The 17,649-nt window shown below is 54.8% G+C and overlaps 1 protein-coding gene across 1 annotated transcript in view; it reads left to right on the forward strand.

The window, feature by feature from the left end:
* Positions 1–14,128, forward strand: part of LOC122547711 (FH1/FH2 domain-containing protein 3) — a 61,569-nt gene extending 47,441 nt beyond the window's left edge. Inside the window, exons 6-9 of the mRNA XM_087974874.1 lie at positions 5,641–5,831; positions 8,788–8,950; positions 11,399–11,579; positions 13,090–14,128. Of these exons, the coding sequence (XP_087831000.1) occupies positions 5,641–5,831; positions 8,788–8,950; positions 11,399–11,579; positions 13,090–13,115 (561 nt within the window). The 3' untranslated portion in view covers positions 13,116–14,128. The remainder of the gene's footprint in view (positions 1–5,640; positions 5,832–8,787; positions 8,951–11,398; positions 11,580–13,089) is intronic.
* Positions 14,129–17,649: the final 3,521 nt, after the last annotated feature.

The following is a 17,649-nucleotide window of genomic DNA, read 5'->3' on the forward strand; positions in this document are numbered from 1 at the left end:
TGGATTGGCCGTGCTAAATTACCCATAGTGCCCAGGGATGTGCAGGTTAGGGTGGATTGGCCGTGCTAAATTACCCATAGTGCCCGGGGATGTGCAAGTTAGGGTGGATTGGCCGTGCTAAATTCCCATAGTGCCCAGGGATGCGCAGGTTAGGGTGGATTGGCCGTGCTAAATTACCCATAGTGCCCAGGGATGTGCAGATTAGGGTGGATTGGCCGTGCTAAATTACCCATAGTGTCCTGGGATGTGTAGGTTAGGGTGGATTGGCCATGCTAAATTACCCATAGTGCCCAGGGATGTGCAGGTTAGGGGGGATTGGCCGTGCTAAATTACCCATAGTACCCAGAGATGTGCAGGTTAGGGTGGATTGGCCATACTAAATTACCCATAGTGCCCAGGGATGTGCAGGTTAGGGTGGATTGACCGTGCTAAATTACCCATAGTGCCCAGGGATGTGCAGGTTAGGGGGGATTGGCCGTGCTAAATTACCCATAGTACCCAGGGATGTGCAAGTTAGGGTGGATCGGCCGTGCTAAATTACCCATAGTGCCCAGGGATGTGCAGGTTAGGGTGGATTGGCCGTGCTAAATTACCCATAGTGCCCAGGGATGTGCAGATTAGGGTGGATTGGCCGTGCTAAATTACCCATAGTGTCCTGGGATGTGTAGGTTAGGGTGGATTGGCCATGCTAAATTACCGATAGTGCCCAGGGATGTGCAGGTTAGGGTGGATTGGCTGTGCTAAATTACCCATAGTACCCAGAGATGTGCAGGTTAGGGGGGATTGGCCATACTAAATTACCCATAGTGCCCAGGGATGTGCAGGTTAGGGTGGATTGACCGTGCTAAATTACCCATAGTGCCCAGGGATGTGCAGGTTATGGTGGATTGGCCATGCTAAATTACCCATAGTGCCCAGGGATGTGCAGGTTAGGGGGGATTGGCCGTGCTAAATTACCCATAGTACCCAGGGATGTGCAGGTTAGGGTGGATTGGCCATACGAAATTACCCATAGTGCCCAGGGATGTGCAGGTTAGGGTGGATTGGCTGTGCTAAATTACCCATAGTGCCCAGGGATGTGCAGGTTAGGGGGGATTGGCCATGCTAAATTACCCATAGTGCCCAGGGATGTGCAGGTTAGGGTGGATTGGCCGTGCTAAATTACCCATAGTGCCCAGGGATGTGCAGGTTAGGGGGGATTGGCCATGCTAAATTACCCATAGTGCCCAGGCATGTGCAGGTTAGGGTGGATTGACCGTGCTAAATTACCCATAGTGCCCAGGGATGTGCAGGTTATGGTGGATTGGCCATGCTAAATTACCCATAGTGCCCAGGGATGTGCAGGTTAGGGGGGATTGGCCGTGCTAAATTACCCATAGTACCCAGGGATGTGCAGGTTAGGGTGGATTGGCCATACGAAATTACCCATAGTGCCCAGGGATGTGCAGGTTAGGGTGGATTGGCCGTGCTAAATTACCCATAGTGCCCAGGGATGTGCAGGTTAGGGGGGATTGGCCATGCTAAATTACCCATAGTGCCCAGGCATGTGCAGGTTAGGGGGGATTGGCCGTGCTAAATTACCCATAGTGCCCAGGGATGTGCAGGTTAGGGGGGGGATTGGCCGTGCTAAATTACCCATAGTGTCCAGGGATGTGTAGGTTAGGGGGGATTGGCCATACTAAATTACCCATAGTGCCCAGGGATGTGCAGGTTAGGGTGGATTGGCCATACTAAATTACCCATAGTGCCCAGGGATGTGCAGGTTATGGTGGATTGGCCATGCTAAATTACCCATAGTGCCCAGGGATGTGCAGGTTAGGGGGGATTGGCCGTGCTAAATTACCCATAGTACCCAGGGATGTGCAGGTTAGGGTGGATTGGCCATCCAAATTACCCATAGTGCCCAGGGATGTGCAGGTTAGGGTGGATTGGCCGTGCTAAATTACCCATAGTGCCCAGGGATGTGCAGGTTAGGGGGGATTGGCCATGCTAAATTACCCATAGTGCCCAGGCATGTGCAGGTTAGGGGGGATTGGCCGTGCTAAATTACCCATAGTGCCCAGGGATGTGCAGGTTAGGGTGGATTGGCCGTGCTAAATTACCCATAGTGCCCAGGGATGTGCCGATTAGGGGGGGATTGGCCGTGCTAAATTACCCATAGTGCCCAGGGATGTGCAGGTTAGGGGGGGATTGGCCGTGCTAAATTACCCATAGTGTCCAGGGATGTGCAGGTTAGGGGGGATTGGCCATACTAAATTACCCATAGTGCCCAGGGATGTGCAGGTTAGGGTGGATTGGCCATACTAAATTACCCATAGTGCCCAGGGATGTGCAGGTTATGGTGGATTGGCCATGCTAAATTACCCATAGTGCCCAGGGATGTGCAGGTTAGGGGGGATTGGCCGTGCTAAATTACCCATAGTACCCAGGGATGTGCAGGTTAGGGTGGATTGGCCATACTAAATTACCCATAGTGCCCAGGGATGTGCAGGTTAGGGTGGATTGGCCGTGCTAAATTACCCATAGTGCCCAGGGATGTGCAGGTTAGGGGGGATTGGCCATGCTAAATTACCCATAGTGCCCAGGCATGTGCAGGTTAGGGGGGATTGGCCGTGCTAAATTACCCATAGTGCCCAGGGATGTGCAGGTTAGGGTGGATTGGCCGTGCTAAATTACCCATAGTGCCCAGGGATGTGCCGATTAGGGGGGGGATTGGCCGTGCTAAATTACCCATAGTGCCCAGGGATGTGCAGGTTAGGGGGGGATTGGCCGTGCTAAATTACCCACAGTGTCCAGGGATGTGTAGGTTAGGGGGGATTGGCCATACTAAATTACCCATAGTGCCCAGGGATGTGCAGGTTAGGGGGGATTGGCCATACTAAATTACCCACAGTGCCCAGGGATGTGCAGGTTAGGGTGGATTGGCCATGCTAAATTACCCATAGTGCCCAGGGATGTGCAGGTTAGGGTGGATTGGCCGTGCTAAATTACCCACAGTGCCCAGGGATGTACAGGTTAGGGTGGATTGGCCATGCTAAATTACCCATAGTGCCCAGGGATGTGCAGGTTAGGGGGGATTGGCCATGCTAAATTACCCATAGTGCCCAGGCATGTGCAGGTTAGGGGGGATTGGCCGTGCTAAATTACCCATAGTGCCCAGGGATGTGCAGGATAGGGTGGATTGGCCGTGCTAAATTACCCATAGTGCCCAGGGATGTGCCGATTAGGGGGGGATTGGCCGTGCTAAATTACCCATAGTGCCCAGGGATGTGCAGGTTAGGGGGGGATTGGCCGTGCTAAATTACCCATAGTGCCCAGGGATGTGCAGGTTAGGGGGGATTGGCCATACTAAATTACCCACAGTGCCCAGGGATGTGCAGGTTAGGGTGGATTGGCCATGCTAAATTACCCATAGTGCCCAGGGATGTGCAGGTTAGGGTGGATTGGCCGTGCTAAATTACCCACAGTGCCCAGGGATGTGTAGGTTAGGGTGGATTGACCATGCTAAATTACCCATAGTGCCCAGGGATGTGCCGATTAGGCACATTAGTCAGGAGTAAATGTAGAATGATCGGGTAGGGGAATGGGTTACTCTTTGGAGGGCGCTGTGGACGAAGGGTCTATTTCCTCACTGTCGGGATTCTGGGTTGACCTCAGACTCTGAATCACAGCTGAAGGTTACAAGAATACCGAGAAAACAGGACTGGGCTGAGACACAGGCTGACTGTTGATTACAAGGTGTCGGAGGGTCCGAAGAGGTACCGAATCAGAGGTCAGCCCTCATGGTTGGTACACATTCCAGAAATGGGCAGGAGGGAATCTCCCACTATCAACATCCTGGGGGTTCCCATTGAGAGAGAATCTAACCATCGCCCCCTTGACGTTCAATGGTGTTGCCGTCATGAATCCCCCTCCCCCACGATCAACATCCTGGGGGTTCCCATTGAGAGAGAATCTAACCATCGCCCCCTTGACGTTCAATGGTGTTGCCGTCATGAATCCCCCTCCCCCCACTATCAACATCCTGGGGGTTACCATTGAGAGAGAATCTAACCATCGCCCCCTTGACGTTCAATGGTGTTGCCGTCATGAATCCCCCTCCCCCCACTATCAACATCCTGGGGGTTACCATTGAGAGAGAATCTAACCATCGCCCCCTTGACGTTCAATGGCGTTACTGTCACTGAACCCCCTCCCCCACTATCAACATCCTGGGGGTTCCCATTGAGAGAGAATCTAACCATCGCCCCCTTGACGTTCAATGGTGTTACCGTCACTGAATCCCCCTCCCCCCACTATCAACATCCTGGGGGTTCCCATTGAGAGAGAATCTAACCATCGCCCCCTTGACGTTCAATGGCGTTACCGTCATTGAACCCCCTCCCCCACTATCAACATCCTGGGGGTTCCCATTGAGAGAGAATCTAACCATCACCCCCTTGACGTTCATTGGCGTTACCGTCACTGAATCCCCCTCCCCCCCACTATCAACATCCTGGGGGTTACCATTGAGAGAGAATCTAACTATCGCCCCCTTGACGTTCAATGGCGTTACCATCACTGAATCCCCCCTCCCCCCCCACTATCAACATCCTGGGGGTTACCATTGAGAGAGAATCTAACTATCGCTCCCTTGACGTTCAACGGCGTTACCATCACTGAATCCCCCTCCCCCACTACCAACATCCTGGGGGTTTACCGTTGACCAGAAACTGAACGTGGACCAGCCCCGTGTAAACCCAGCTACAATGGCAGGATCAGAGGCTGGGAATCCTGCAGCGAGTCACTCCCCTCCTGACTCTCTCCCCACAGAGCCCTGTCCCACCATCGACAAGGCACAGGCCAGGAGGGGGGAGGGAAAACTCCCCACTTAGCCCTGGATGGGGGCACTTCCGACAACACTCGAGAAGCTCCACACCGCCCAGGTACAAAGCATCCCCCCACCCCACCCCCTGCTCAATTGGACCCACACCCACAAACCTCTGCTCCCTCCCACCACCCCCAGACGCTCAGTCGCAGCAGTGTGTACCGTCTACAAGACCCACTGCAGAACCTCACCGAGGGGGCTCCTCAGACAGCACCTTCCCAAACCCCCCACACCCCTCTACCATCTCGAAGGATGAGGGCGGGCAGCAGATACACGGGGCACACCACCCCCCTCCCCTCTACCCAACTCCGAGCCACTCCCTGTCCCGGAATCTATCGGCCGTTCCTTCCTGGGTCAGAATCCTGGGATTGCCCTCTCTCTGAGGGGCATCGTGGGTCTACCCCACAGCAGCACGTGGCTAAGATGGCAGCTCACCCACCCCACCCCACCCCACCTTCTCAAGGAGGGCAGTTAGGGACAGGGGAATAAATACAGGGCCCAGCCAGAGGTGCCCATATGCTGCGAGATCAAACATAATTTTTTAGAAAGAACTGTGAAACTTCCTCATGGGAAGGTCACCCTCTGACCTTTGCCTTTGAACTGTTCCATGTCAGCATGAGAAACCGCAGGGTCGCGGAGGCGATGGGCAGGAGATTAAAGTTGCCCCTTTCTCCCGCCGTCAGCTGAGATGGCGTGAGATGGCCAAGCTCTCCTCCCCTCCCCGCGCAGAAGGGTTAACCTGTGACCTCTTTGTGCGCCACCTCCCCAAACAGGTTGACTTCTCCCAGCTTCAGGCTGACCTGACCAACCTTGAGGTGAGCTGCAAGGCAGCGTGGGATCACGTGAAGGTCATCGCCAAGCGAGACAGCGGCCCCGTCTTCAAGAGCAAGGCCCCGGCCTTCCTCAAGGAGTGCGCACAGCGCATCATCATCCTGAAAGCGGTCCACAGGCGCGTCAGGAACAGGTAGGTCCGAAGGCCTGACGGGAGGGCCCATCAACAGCCCCCACCCTCCACCAGACTCAACACCCCTGCCGCGCTCTCCCCCCTCTTGGAATATTGACGTTCGGAGGCTCGGCCCCATGGGATTTGGTGCCCAAGATCGCTGACCGGGAGGTGAGAGTGTAAATGGCGTCGTAAACTGGGCCAGAATTGGATCTCAACAGAGAGAGAGAGAGAGAGAGAGAATCTTAGAATCCCTACAGTTTGGAAACAGGCCCTTCGGACCAACAAGTCCACACCAACCTTCCAAAGAGTAATCCCTACCCCATTACTCTATATTTACACCTGACTAATGCACCTAACCTGCATCCATAGTGCCCAGGGATGTGCAGGTTAGGTTTAGTGTGAATTGGCCGTGCTAAATTACCCATAGTGCCCAGGGATGTGCAGGTTAGGGTGGATTGGCCGTGCTAAATTACCCATAGTGCCCAGGGATGTGCAGGTTAGAGTGGATTGGCCGTGCTAAATTACCCATAGTGCCCAGGGATGTGCAGGTTAGGGTGGATTGGCCGTGCTAAATTACCCATAGTGCCCAGGGATGTGCAGGTTAGGGTGGATTGGCCATGCTAAATTACCCATTGTGCCCAGGGATGTGCAGGTTAGGGTGGATTGGCCATGCTAAATTACCCATAGTGCCCAGGGATGTGCAGGTTAGGTTTAGTGTGAATTGGCCGTGCTAAATTACCCATAGTGCCCAGGGATGTGCAGGTTAGAGTGGATTGGCCGTGCTAAATTACCCATAGTGCCCAGGGATGTGCAGGTTAGGGTGGATTGGCCATGCTAAATTACCCATTGTGCCCAGGGATGTGCAGGTTAGGGTGGATTGGCCATGCTAAATTACCCATAGTGCCCAGGGATGTGCAGGTTAGGTTTAGTGTGAATTGGCCGTGCTAAATTACCCATAGTGCCCAGGGATGTGCAGGTTAGGTTTAGTGTGAATTGGCCGTGCTAAATTACCCATAGTGCCCAGGGATGTGCAGGTTAGGTTTAGTGTGAATTGGCCGTGCTAAATTACCCATAGTGCCCAGGGATGTGCAGGTTAGGGTGGATTGGCCATGCTAAATTACCCATAGTGCCCAGGGATGTGCAGGTTAGGTTTAGTGTGAATTGGCCGTGCTAAATTACCCATAGTGCCCAGGGATGTGCAGGTTAGGTTTAGTGTGAATTGGCCGTGCTAAATTACCCACCGTATTAGGTGCATTAGTCAGAGGGAAATGGGTTTGGGTGGGTTTCTCTTCGGGGGGGGGGGGGGGTCAGTGTGGACTGGTTGAGCCGAAGGGCCTGTTCCCACACTGTAGGGAATCTAATCTAATCATCATCTATTTTTCCAACGGACCAGGATGTTATTACACACCTCTCGACCCCAGTCCAGGGGCAGGGAACACCACCGCTGTGGCACAACGGGGCACCCGAGTATTTTGATTTAATTTTGTTTTACACCCAGTCAAGATTTGCCTTTTTAACAGACTCGGGCAGAATGGTTTCTCCCCCAGAACGCAGGTGAGAGAAACAAATCTCCTCAGCACTGCAGAAGGTGAACCCCACTAAAAACAGAGAGATGGGACGGCAGAGCTGGTTTTAATCTCCGAGGCTCGTCAGCGACGGATACAAGGAGACCGAAATTTCAAAAGGTCACAACCGTGGTGGGGAGATTCATAATAAGTGTGGTGTAAAAGGTCCCCAACTAGGCCCTGTGCTTGCAAAAACAGCAGGTCTGAGAGGTTGATCCCGCAACTGGGACAGCGCCTTCTTGAGTGAACCGATAGTTTCACAGACAACCAATTGATGAAAGATAGCTGAGCACACGAGGTGCCTTTTTTACATGCTCTGGGAGTGGCGCGCGCTCACAGACCGCAAACAAAAGGGATCCGTTCTGGCCTCGTGAACGGTTCGCTCACTCGAGGGAGCCGCGAGCTCCCCTTTGCTATCTCCGTGCGAGCGCCTCAGCCAATCAGAGCTGACCTCATCGAATCCTGACAGTGTGGAAACAGGGCCTTCGGCCTAACAAGTCCACACCGACCCCACCGAAGAGTAACACACCCAGACCCATTCCCTGACCCTGTTACTCTATATTTATCCCTGGGCACTATGGGTAATTTAGCATGGCCAATCCACCCTAACCTGCACATCCCTGGGCACTATGGGTAATTTAGCACAGCCAATCCACCCTAACCTGCACATCCCTGGGCACTATGGGTAATTTAGCATGGCCAATCCACCCTAACTTGCACATCTTTGGACAGTGGGAGGAAACTGGAGCACCTGGAGGAAACCCACGCAGACATGGGGGTGTAGAATGTGCAAAGTGCACACAGACAGTTGCCCGAGGGTGAGTTCGAACCCGGGTCCCTGGCTCTGTGAGGCAGCGGTGCTAACCACTGAACTACCATGTCACCCGTTGACCGATCAGCACCTTTAATGTGCTCTGATTGGGTCGGACTTTGGTGTTCTTGCACATGTCCTGGCAGAGGCGAGCTGAAGACATTCCCTTTCTCGGGACGATTCCAGTCTGTGTTCTTTCTCTCTCTCTCTCTGTTGAGACACAATTCTAGCCTAGTTTACGACACCATCTATGCTCCTGCTCCCTTGTCAATGATCTTGAGTTAACAAAAAAAAAAAATGAACTGAGGTTTTGCGGCCCTGTTGTGGCACAACGTCCCCACCCCTGGACTGAGATGCCCCGGCTTCAGGTCTGTCCTCCTCTAGAGGAGTGTAATGACATCTCTGAACTGGAAAAGATATTTAAAAAGTAAAAGATGGATTCTTTATCGTTGCTTCCTTGTGAAGTCCCTCCGCTGGTACAAGTGGCGACCTCAAATGGACAAAAGGCACAGGCCGCAGCTTTTGGGGCTGCCCGGGTCTCTGAGATTCAGTGTCAGTAACTGATGGGGGCAGGGTTTGTGCTGTTCTCGCACCACAGGTACCATTCCTTCCTCCTGTACTTCGGGTATCCCAGCTCCAGCGTCCGCAACATGACCGTCAGCAAGTTCTTTAAGCTCATCAGCGACTTTGCCCTGGAGTATCACACGACCCGCGCTCAGATCCTACAGCAGAGGGAGAGGCAGGAGAGACTGCAGCGAGAGGTCAGCTAAACACCTCTCTGTGTGTGTGTGTGCGAGTGCGTGTGCGCACGCATGGGCTTTGGGGGCGGGGAGGGAGGGAGGGAGGGAGTGGGTTGCGGTTAATGGAGGGCAGCCGGAATGATCATAAAGACAGCTCAGTGAACTGACAGAGGGAGACAGAGTGTGTGAGAGAGAGAGAGGAAAAGGGGAGGAGGCCAGAACAGAGAGCAACAGAATGAGGGAGTCGGGGTAAGGCACAGAGTCAAAGAGAGAGAGAGAGAGGGAAAAACAGACAGACTGAAGGAGAGAGAGAAAGCGAGAGAAAGTGAGTCACAGTAAGGTAGAGTCAGACAGAGAGAGACACACACAGACACAGTGAAACATTCAGAGTAAGTTAGAAACAGTGGGAGACAGAGAGAGGGAGACAGAGGCGGAGTGAGAGAGAGAGAGGTGCAGAGAGTGGGAAACAGAGAGAAAAGGAAAGAGGGGGGGGACAGTGTAGAGGGAGCTTTACTCTGTATCTAACCCCGTGCTGTCCCTGTCCCAGGGATGGGGGGGGACAGTGTAGAGGGAGCTTTACTCTGTATCTAACCCCGTGCTGTCCCTGTCCCAGGGATGGGGGGGGACAGTGTAGAGGGAGCTTTACTCTGTATCTAACCCCGTGCTGTCCCTGTCTCTGGGATGGGGGGGGGACAGTGTAGAGGGAGCTTTACTCTGTATCTAACCCCGTGCTGTCTCTGTCCCTGGGATGGGGGGGGGACAGTGTAGAGGGAGCTTTACTCTGTATCTAACCCCGTGCTGTCCCTGTTCCTGGGATGGGGGGGACAGTGTAGAGGGAGCTTTACTCTGTATCTAACCCCGTGCTGTCCCTGTCCCTGGGATGGGGGCGACAGTGTAGAGTAAGCTTTACTCTGTATCTAACCCCGTGCTGTCTCTGTCCCTGGGATGGGGGGGACAGTGTAGAGGGAGCTTTACTCTGTATCTAACCCCGAGCTGTCCCTGGGATGGGGGGACAGTGTAGAGGGAGCTTTACTCTGTATCTAACCCTGTGCTGTCCCTGTCCCTGGGAGTGTTTGATGGGCGGACAGTGTAGAGGGAGCTTTACTCTGTATCTAACCCCGTGTTGTCCCTGTCTCTGGGATGGGGGGGACAGTGTAGAGAGAGATTTACACTGTATCTAACCCTGTGCTGTCCCTGTCCCTGGGAGTGTTTGATGGGGGGGACAGTGTAGAGGGAGCTTTACTCTGTATCTAACACCGTGCTGTCCCTGTCCCTGGGATGGGGGGGGGGGCAGTGTAGAGGGAGCTTTACTCTGTATCTAACCCCATGCTATCCCTGTCTCTGGGATGGGGGGGACAGTGTAGAGGGAGCTTTACTCTGTATCAAACCCCGTGCTGTCCCTGTCCCTGGGAGTGTTTGATGGGCGGACAGTGTAGAGGGAGCTTTACTCTGTATCTAACCCCATGCTATCCCTGTCTCTGGGATGGGGGGGACAGTGTAGAGGGAGCTTTACTCTGTATCTAACCCCGTGTTGTCCCTGTCCCTGGGATGGGGGGGACAGTGTAGAGGGAGCTTTACTCTGTATCTAACCCCATGCTGTCCCTGTCCCTGGGATGGGGGGGACAGTGTAGAGGGAGCTTTACTCTGTATCTAACCCCGTTCTGTCCCTGGGATGGGGGGACAGTGTAGAGGGAGCTTTACTCTGTATCTAACCCCGTGCTGTCCCTGTCCCTGGGATGGAGGGGGGACAGTGTAGAGGGAGCTTTACTCTGTATCTAACCCCATGCTGTCCCTGTCCCTGTCCCTGGGATGGAGGGGGGACAGTGTAGAGGGAGCTTTACTCTGTATCTAACCCCGTGCTGTCCCTGGGATGGAGGGGGGACAGTGTAGAGGGAGCTTTACTCTGTATCTAACCCCGTGCTGTCCCTGTCCCTGGGAGTGTTTGATGGGGGGGACAGTGTAGAGGGAGCTTTACTCTGTATCTAACACCGTGCTGTCCCTGTCCCTGGGATGGGGGGACAGTGTAGAGGGAGCTTTACTCTGTATCTAACCCCGTGCTGTCCCTGTCCCTGGGATGGGGGGGACAGTGTAGAGGGAGCTTTACTCTGTATCTAACCCCGTGCTGTCCCTGTCCCTGGGATGGGGGGGACAGTGTAGAGGGAGCTTTACTCTGTATCTAACCCCGTGCTGTCCCTGTCCCTGGGATGGGGGGGACAGTGTAGAGGGAGCTTTACTCTGTATCTAACCCCGTGCTGTCCCTGTCCCTGGGATGGGGGGGACAGTGTAGAGGGAGCTTTACTCTGTATCTAACCCCGTGCTGTCCCTGTCCCTGGGATGGGGGGGACAGTGTAGAGGGAGCTTTACTCTGTATCTAACCCCGTGCTGTCCCTGTCCCTGGGATTGGGAGTGTCTGACCGAGGTGGACTATACCTGGTGGACTCACGTCCCTGTTCCCTGCTGGCGTTCCAGGAGTGCGAGTGGTCTCCATGCGTGGATTCCCCTCTCGCCGTCTCCCCGGTGACCCAGACCCTGTGTCCCGAGGTGAGCCAACAGCACCAGCACATGACGGAGATCCTGAACACGCCCGAGAGGACCCGGAAGTACGACTCCAGCCTGCCCAGGTCCCGCACCAAGAACCCAGACAGGACGGGTGAGGAGGCAGGGCGACCAGGAATGGGGGCGGGGTGGGATGGAGGGAACGGTGGGCGAGCCTCGGGGGGAGCAGGGAAGGCCGTACCCGCCCAGTACGGGTCTGAGTCATCGGAAAACTGCACGCACGGGGTTTGAGAAACGGCCCCGGGTCTCGGAGGCTATGTGGGGTCTGGAGTCACGTGGAGAGGCCGGGTTAAACATGGCAGATGTTCGCATGTGACAGGCTGGAGGAGGGGCTGAATGGCCTCCTGCTGTTCCTGTGTGACAGGCTGGAGGGGAGGGGCTGAATGGCCTCCTGCTGTTCCTGTGTGACAGGCTGGAGGAGGGAGGGGCTGAATGGCCTCCTGCTGTTCCTGTGTGACAGGCTGGAGGGGAGGGGCTGAATGGCCTCCTGCTGTTCCTGTGTGACAGGCTGGAGGAGGGGGCTGAATGGCCTCCTGCTGTTCCTGTGTGACAGGCTGGAGGAGGGAGAGGGGGAGGGGCTGAATGGCCTCCTGCTGTTCCCGTGTGACAGGCTGGAGGAGGGAGGGGCTGAATGGCCTCCTGCTGTTCCCGTGTGACAGGCTGGAGGAGGGAGGGGCTGAATGGCCTCCTGCTGTTCCCGTGTGACAGGCTGGAGGAGGGAGGGGCTGAATGGCCTCCTGCTGTTCCCGTGTGACAGGCTGGAGGAGGGGGCTGAATGGCCTCCTGCTGTTCCTGTGTGACAGGCTGGAGGAGGGGGCTGAATGGCCTCCTGCTGTTCCCGTGTGACAGGCTGGAGGAGGGAGGGGCTGAATGGCCTCCTGCTGTCCCTGTGTGACAGGCTGGAGGAGGGGAGGGGCTGAATGGCCTCCTGCTGTCCCTCTGTGACAGGCTGGAGGAGGGAGGGGCTGAATGGCCTCCTGCTGTTCCTGTGTGACAGGCTGGAGGAGGGAGGGGCTGAATGGCCTCCTGCTGTTCTTGTGTGACAGGCTGGAGGAGGGAGGGGGGGAAGGGGCTGAATGGCCTCCTGCTGTCCCTGTGTGACAGGCTGGCGGAGGGAGGGGCTGAATGGCCTCCTGCTGTCCCTGTGTGACAGGCTGGAGGAGGAGGGGAGGGGCTGAATGGCCTCCTGCTGTTCCTGTGTGACAGGCTGGAGGAGGGAGGGGCAGAATGGCCTCCTGCTGTTCCCGTGTGGCAGGCTGGAGGAGGGAGGGGAGGGGCTGAATGGCCTCCTGCTGTTCCTGTGTGACAGGCTGGAGGAGGAGGGGAGGGGCTGAATGGCCTCCTGCTGTTCCTGTGTAACAGGCTGGAGGAGGGGAGGGGGCTGAATGGCCTCCTGCTGTTCCTGTGTGACAGGCTGGAGGAGGGGAGGGGGCTGAATGGCCTCGTGCTGTTCCTGTGCGACAGGCTGGAGGAGGAGGGGAGGGGCTGAATGGCCTCCTGCTGTTCCCGTGTGACAGGCTGGAGGAGGGGAGGGGCTGAATAGCCTCCTGCTGTTCCTGTTTGTACTAAATTCCCAATGTTTTCAATGTCTCGTTCCGATGAAGGCGGTGCCCAGAAGTTCCCGCGGTGACCGAGGGGACAAGAGACAAAAGGAGAGCAGACTGTCAGAGTGAGGACCGCTCGACGGAGAGCTAGCAGGGAGCTTGATGGGACGAATGGCCTCTTCTGTTGCTGTAATATGGCAGTGACTGTTCAGGTTGGATCCCAGAGCACATTAATAAGCACAGATACAGTATGCTGTTCCTTACAAAGGTACTCCCCTTCAGTCGCATCCATCACTGTAATAATAGCAGGCTCTACCTTACAATCAGCATTGCTTCATGGACAGGATTAGACTGAAGGGTCTGTTTTCCCATGCTGTACATCTCTCTGACTCTATCTCTATGCAGTCAGCACGTCTCGAACCCAGACTGTGTGTTAATCCGCCATTTCACAACAATCTAAATAGTTTGCACTGTTAATAAACTTCTTAGTTAAAAATCACACAACCCCACGTTATAGTCCAACAGGTTTAATTGGAAGCACACTCGCTTTCGGAGCGTCGCTCCTTCATCAGGTGGTTGTGGAGGACACAATACTCACACAGAATTTATAGCAAACATTTACAGTGTGATGTAACTGAAATTGTCTGTTAAGCCTTTCACCTGTAAGAATACCGTGATAGTTTCACTTCTTTCATGTGTAAATCACAAAACCTTTTTTTTTAAAGATTCGGAGATGCCGGTGTTGGACTGGGGTATACAAAGTTAAAAATCCCACAACATCAGGTAACAGTCCAACAGGTTTACTTGGAAGCACACTAGCTTTCGGAGCGACGCTCCAATAAACCTGTTGGACTATAACCTGGTGTTGTGTGACTTTTAACCTTTTTTTTAAAGTTGCATTCTCGGGTTAGCTGTTAACAATGGTGATAGCTAGACAATATGTTGAAGGTGTTAGCCCCCTGTGTTCTCTGTCTATGACCTGATGTTTAGATTGATTCTAATCTAAAAAGTGAGATAACGGAGTTTTACATAAATTCATGCAGTTTTTGAGCTCAGAGATCTACATAATGTATGCAGTTTTTGAGCAAAGTGTACAAACTCACCACACAAGATACGTGTCAGCATGTGGGTCTTTGTCTGTCTGTCTGTGTGTGTCTGTCTGTCTGGGGTGGGGGTTGTGAGTGTGAGAACGTGTGTGTGTGTGTAGTGAGTGCAGAGTGTCTTCAGTCTGTGAGGGGGTGCATGTGTGAGTGTGGGAGTGTGTGTGTCTATAAGGGTGTGTGTGTGTCTGTGTGCGCGTCTGTGTGTACCTGTGTCCGTGTGTATGTGAGAGTGTGTGTGTGTAGGAATAAACTTGATGGTTATCTGTCTCGGCTGCAAACCCGGCAGCCGGGATAAATGTTAAGGGAGGTGCGGTGGCTCAGTGGTCAGCAATGCTGCCCCACAGTGCCAAGGACCCAAGGTTTGATTCCACCCTCGGGTGACCGTCCGCGCGGAGTTGGCATTAACCCCTGAGGCCACCCCAGGAATGGGTTACCCCCTGCCTTCCCAGCGGGTGATTATATCGCGACGACTTGGATGTAACGTCCCTCCACAAGCAGGAGTGTGAGAACGAGAGGGTTGGAGAGACCTCACCAGATAGAGAGACTGGGGGACAATCATTAAACCCACCCACCCCCATCAAACACTCCCAGGGACAGGGACAGGGACAGCACGGGGTTAGATACAGAGTAAAGCTCCCTCTACACTGTCCCCCCCATCAAACACTCCCAGGGACAGGGACAGCACGGGGTTAGATACAGAGTAAAGCTCCCTCTACACTGTCCCACCCATCAAACCCTCCCAGGGACAGGGACAGCACGGAGTTAGATACAGAGTAAAGCTCCCTCTACACTGTCCCACCCATCAAACCCTCCCAGGGCGGTCTCCCTGAGGTCTGGGACCCAACATGTTCCTCTGTCACGTTGTACAGGTATGGCCAGTCTGTCAGTGCACTGCCGGGGTGAGCTCTTGCTGTGTGGAACATCACCTTATTACGAGTGACCGTTGACTGTCACCCTGACACACACACGCTCCCTCACAATCCGCTGCTGCCTCTGACTGCAGGAATCCTCTCCCTTTCTGTTTGACAGCACCATTTCATGGCTTTTATTGCCCAACGCTTCATTTATACAATAGTTTGCCCCCCCCCCAACCTTTCCCAGTTCCCCGTGGTCAATCTGTCATTTCGTCAGGTTACAAGAAACTATGCATGTCTGGATAATCGATGGCGCAGATGTATTCCACGTTAGAAACCTAACGACTGTTGTGAAAGGACAGGACAGAATATTGTACGTACAACACAACAGCTTCACCGATTTCCTGCCCCGTTCTAACCGACGTGCCGTAAAGCAAGGAGTCTTTTTTGTCAAGCGTGAACTTGCTGACCACAGGGGAGGCTGTGATTTCCTGTCTGGCACTCAGGCCAATGCCAGGCACGGTGACCAAGAACCACAAGGGAAATTAAGTCCCTCTTTATCCCGACTGCCCCGTTTATCGAGATACCGGCCTTTCCAACTCTCACTTCGAGGTTGCTCTGTCTCTCTTTGCCTCCCCACCTCCTGTCTCCCTGTCCCTGTGTATTTTTCCAGGTCTCTCTCTCTTCAGTTGAATCGAGTACCTGCCCTTGTCACTTTCCCTCTAACGGTAGCCTTCACTCCTTTCTGTGCCTCTCTCAGTCTCCCTCTCTCTGTCTGTTTCTCGGCCCGTCTCTCCCTCTTTCTGTGTCTCTTGCTGAATCCCTCGTGCTCTCTCTCACCCTGTTTCTCGGTCTCCCCCCCCTTCTCATACTCTTCTTCTCTCTCTGTCTCACTGTTTCTCCCTCTCCTTCAGCGCCTCTCTCTCTCATTCTCTTTCTCTGCCTCTCACTCCATCTTCTGCTCTCACTTTTGTTATCCCCCAGTGTTTCCCTCTTTCTGTGTTTCCCCGTCCCCCTCTCGCAATCCGCCCTCTCTCTCTCTGTCTCCCTTTCTCTCTCTGTCTCTCTCTCTCTCTGTCTCCCTTTCTCTCTCTCTCTCTCTCTCTCTGTCTCTCTGTCTGTCTCTCTCTGTCTCTCTTTCTCTCTGTCTCCTCACGATTCCTCACGCGCGCTCTCTCTCTCTCACACACACACAGGTGTACAAATTCTGGTTGGTATGTTGTGGTACACGGGAGACAGCAAAACCCAAGCCTCCTTTGCATTCAACCCCAGAGACCTCATCCTCACTCACCTTATCTGCATTTCCCTTTCCTTCCCCATCTTTTTATGCACGTCATTGTCCCTCAGCTTTCCCTCTCCCTTCTCCTATCCCATTCTACCTTCTATCCTTGGCCTTCTGCCTCTCTCCTTTCCCCACCCCCATTTTCTCTCTCTCTCTCTTTTTCTCTCTCTCTCTCTCTCTCTATCTCTGTATCAGCAGGCCGGTCTACACCAAGTCAGCTGAAAATCGCTGTCGTGTCACTAGGTGAGCTGGTGGGCCGCTGACACCGATTTCTCCCCTCCCCCGCATTGCTCACCGGCCTGCGTTTCACTCCTGACGGTTACCATCCTGCTCTTGGGTCCCATTGGCCTTTCTCTAGCTCGCTGCCGTCGAGAGGTGACTGAGAAGGTGGGCTGAGAGGAGATGAGGGGTATTCGGACAAACCCCTGCGGCGTTGCGTTTTTTAAAAAAAAAAACAACCCCCCCCCCCCCCCACCGTGGGTCGTGAGGCGCACCTCTACCATCCTTGCATGACAGCGCCATCTTGGAAGAAAGCGGCGCCATCTTGGGGAAAACGCCACCGCCTTGTGGAAAGACGGTCACCTTCGGCCAAGTGGCAGACACGAGGCCGTCCGGCCGTTTCTCAGCCCCATCCTCCCAGCAACCTCTTGAGTTCCCCGCTTCGAGCTCGGATGACCGCGCCATCTTGGGGACCACTGGCATCCTGGAGGACACCGCCGTTTGGAAACGTACCGTAGGAGGATGGCACCGTCTTGGGGGTCATGGCCAGTTCGGAGGGGAGAGGTTGGCAGAGGGGTGGCAGTGGGACGAAGGGCGAGATGAAGAACGTTCCTGGCCTTTCGATGGGAGGGCGGACGTGGGAGAGGCCTGCAGGAGGTGAGCCCTGGCTCCCGGTGCCCACGGCCCCCATCTTTCGGGGAACAGCAACATGGAAGCTCTCCCTCGTGGGGGTTGTCGCTGTTCCCGGGGAAGGCTGAGCCTTGTCCCACTCCTCCAAGGAGTCTCCAGCCCCATCCCACCTTCGGCAGTCCCCTCTGGGAGCCTCCGCTGTCGCCATGACGACGTTGTGGGGCCTCCCGAGTCTGGGCCACCAACGCCCTCCCAGTCACGCCTCCTGCAGGCCGCGCGGAGTCAGGGATGCGCCCGACGGCGTCTCCCTGCTTGACCCGCGGTAGAAGGCCCACCAGCTCCTCGCAGGAGGCCTCGGAGGATGTAAGGCCCTGCTGCCAGGCCAGACCAGGACCGGCGGGCACACCGACAGCTCCAGGGGCTCCATCTTGGCTCAGCCCCCCGGTGGCGGGGGTGTGTGTGTGTGTGGTGACAGGGCGATGACAGGCCTGGTCCAGACCATCTCTCTCCAGGCCCGGGCAGGCCTCCTGCT

This window comes from Chiloscyllium plagiosum, unplaced genomic scaffold (genome assembly GCF_037043375.1).
Source record: "Chiloscyllium plagiosum isolate Xiang-an unplaced genomic scaffold, Cpla_swu_hap1 HiC_scaffold_27, whole genome shotgun sequence".
In the NCBI taxonomy this organism is placed as follows: domain Eukaryota; kingdom Metazoa; phylum Chordata; class Chondrichthyes; order Orectolobiformes; family Hemiscylliidae; genus Chiloscyllium; species Chiloscyllium plagiosum.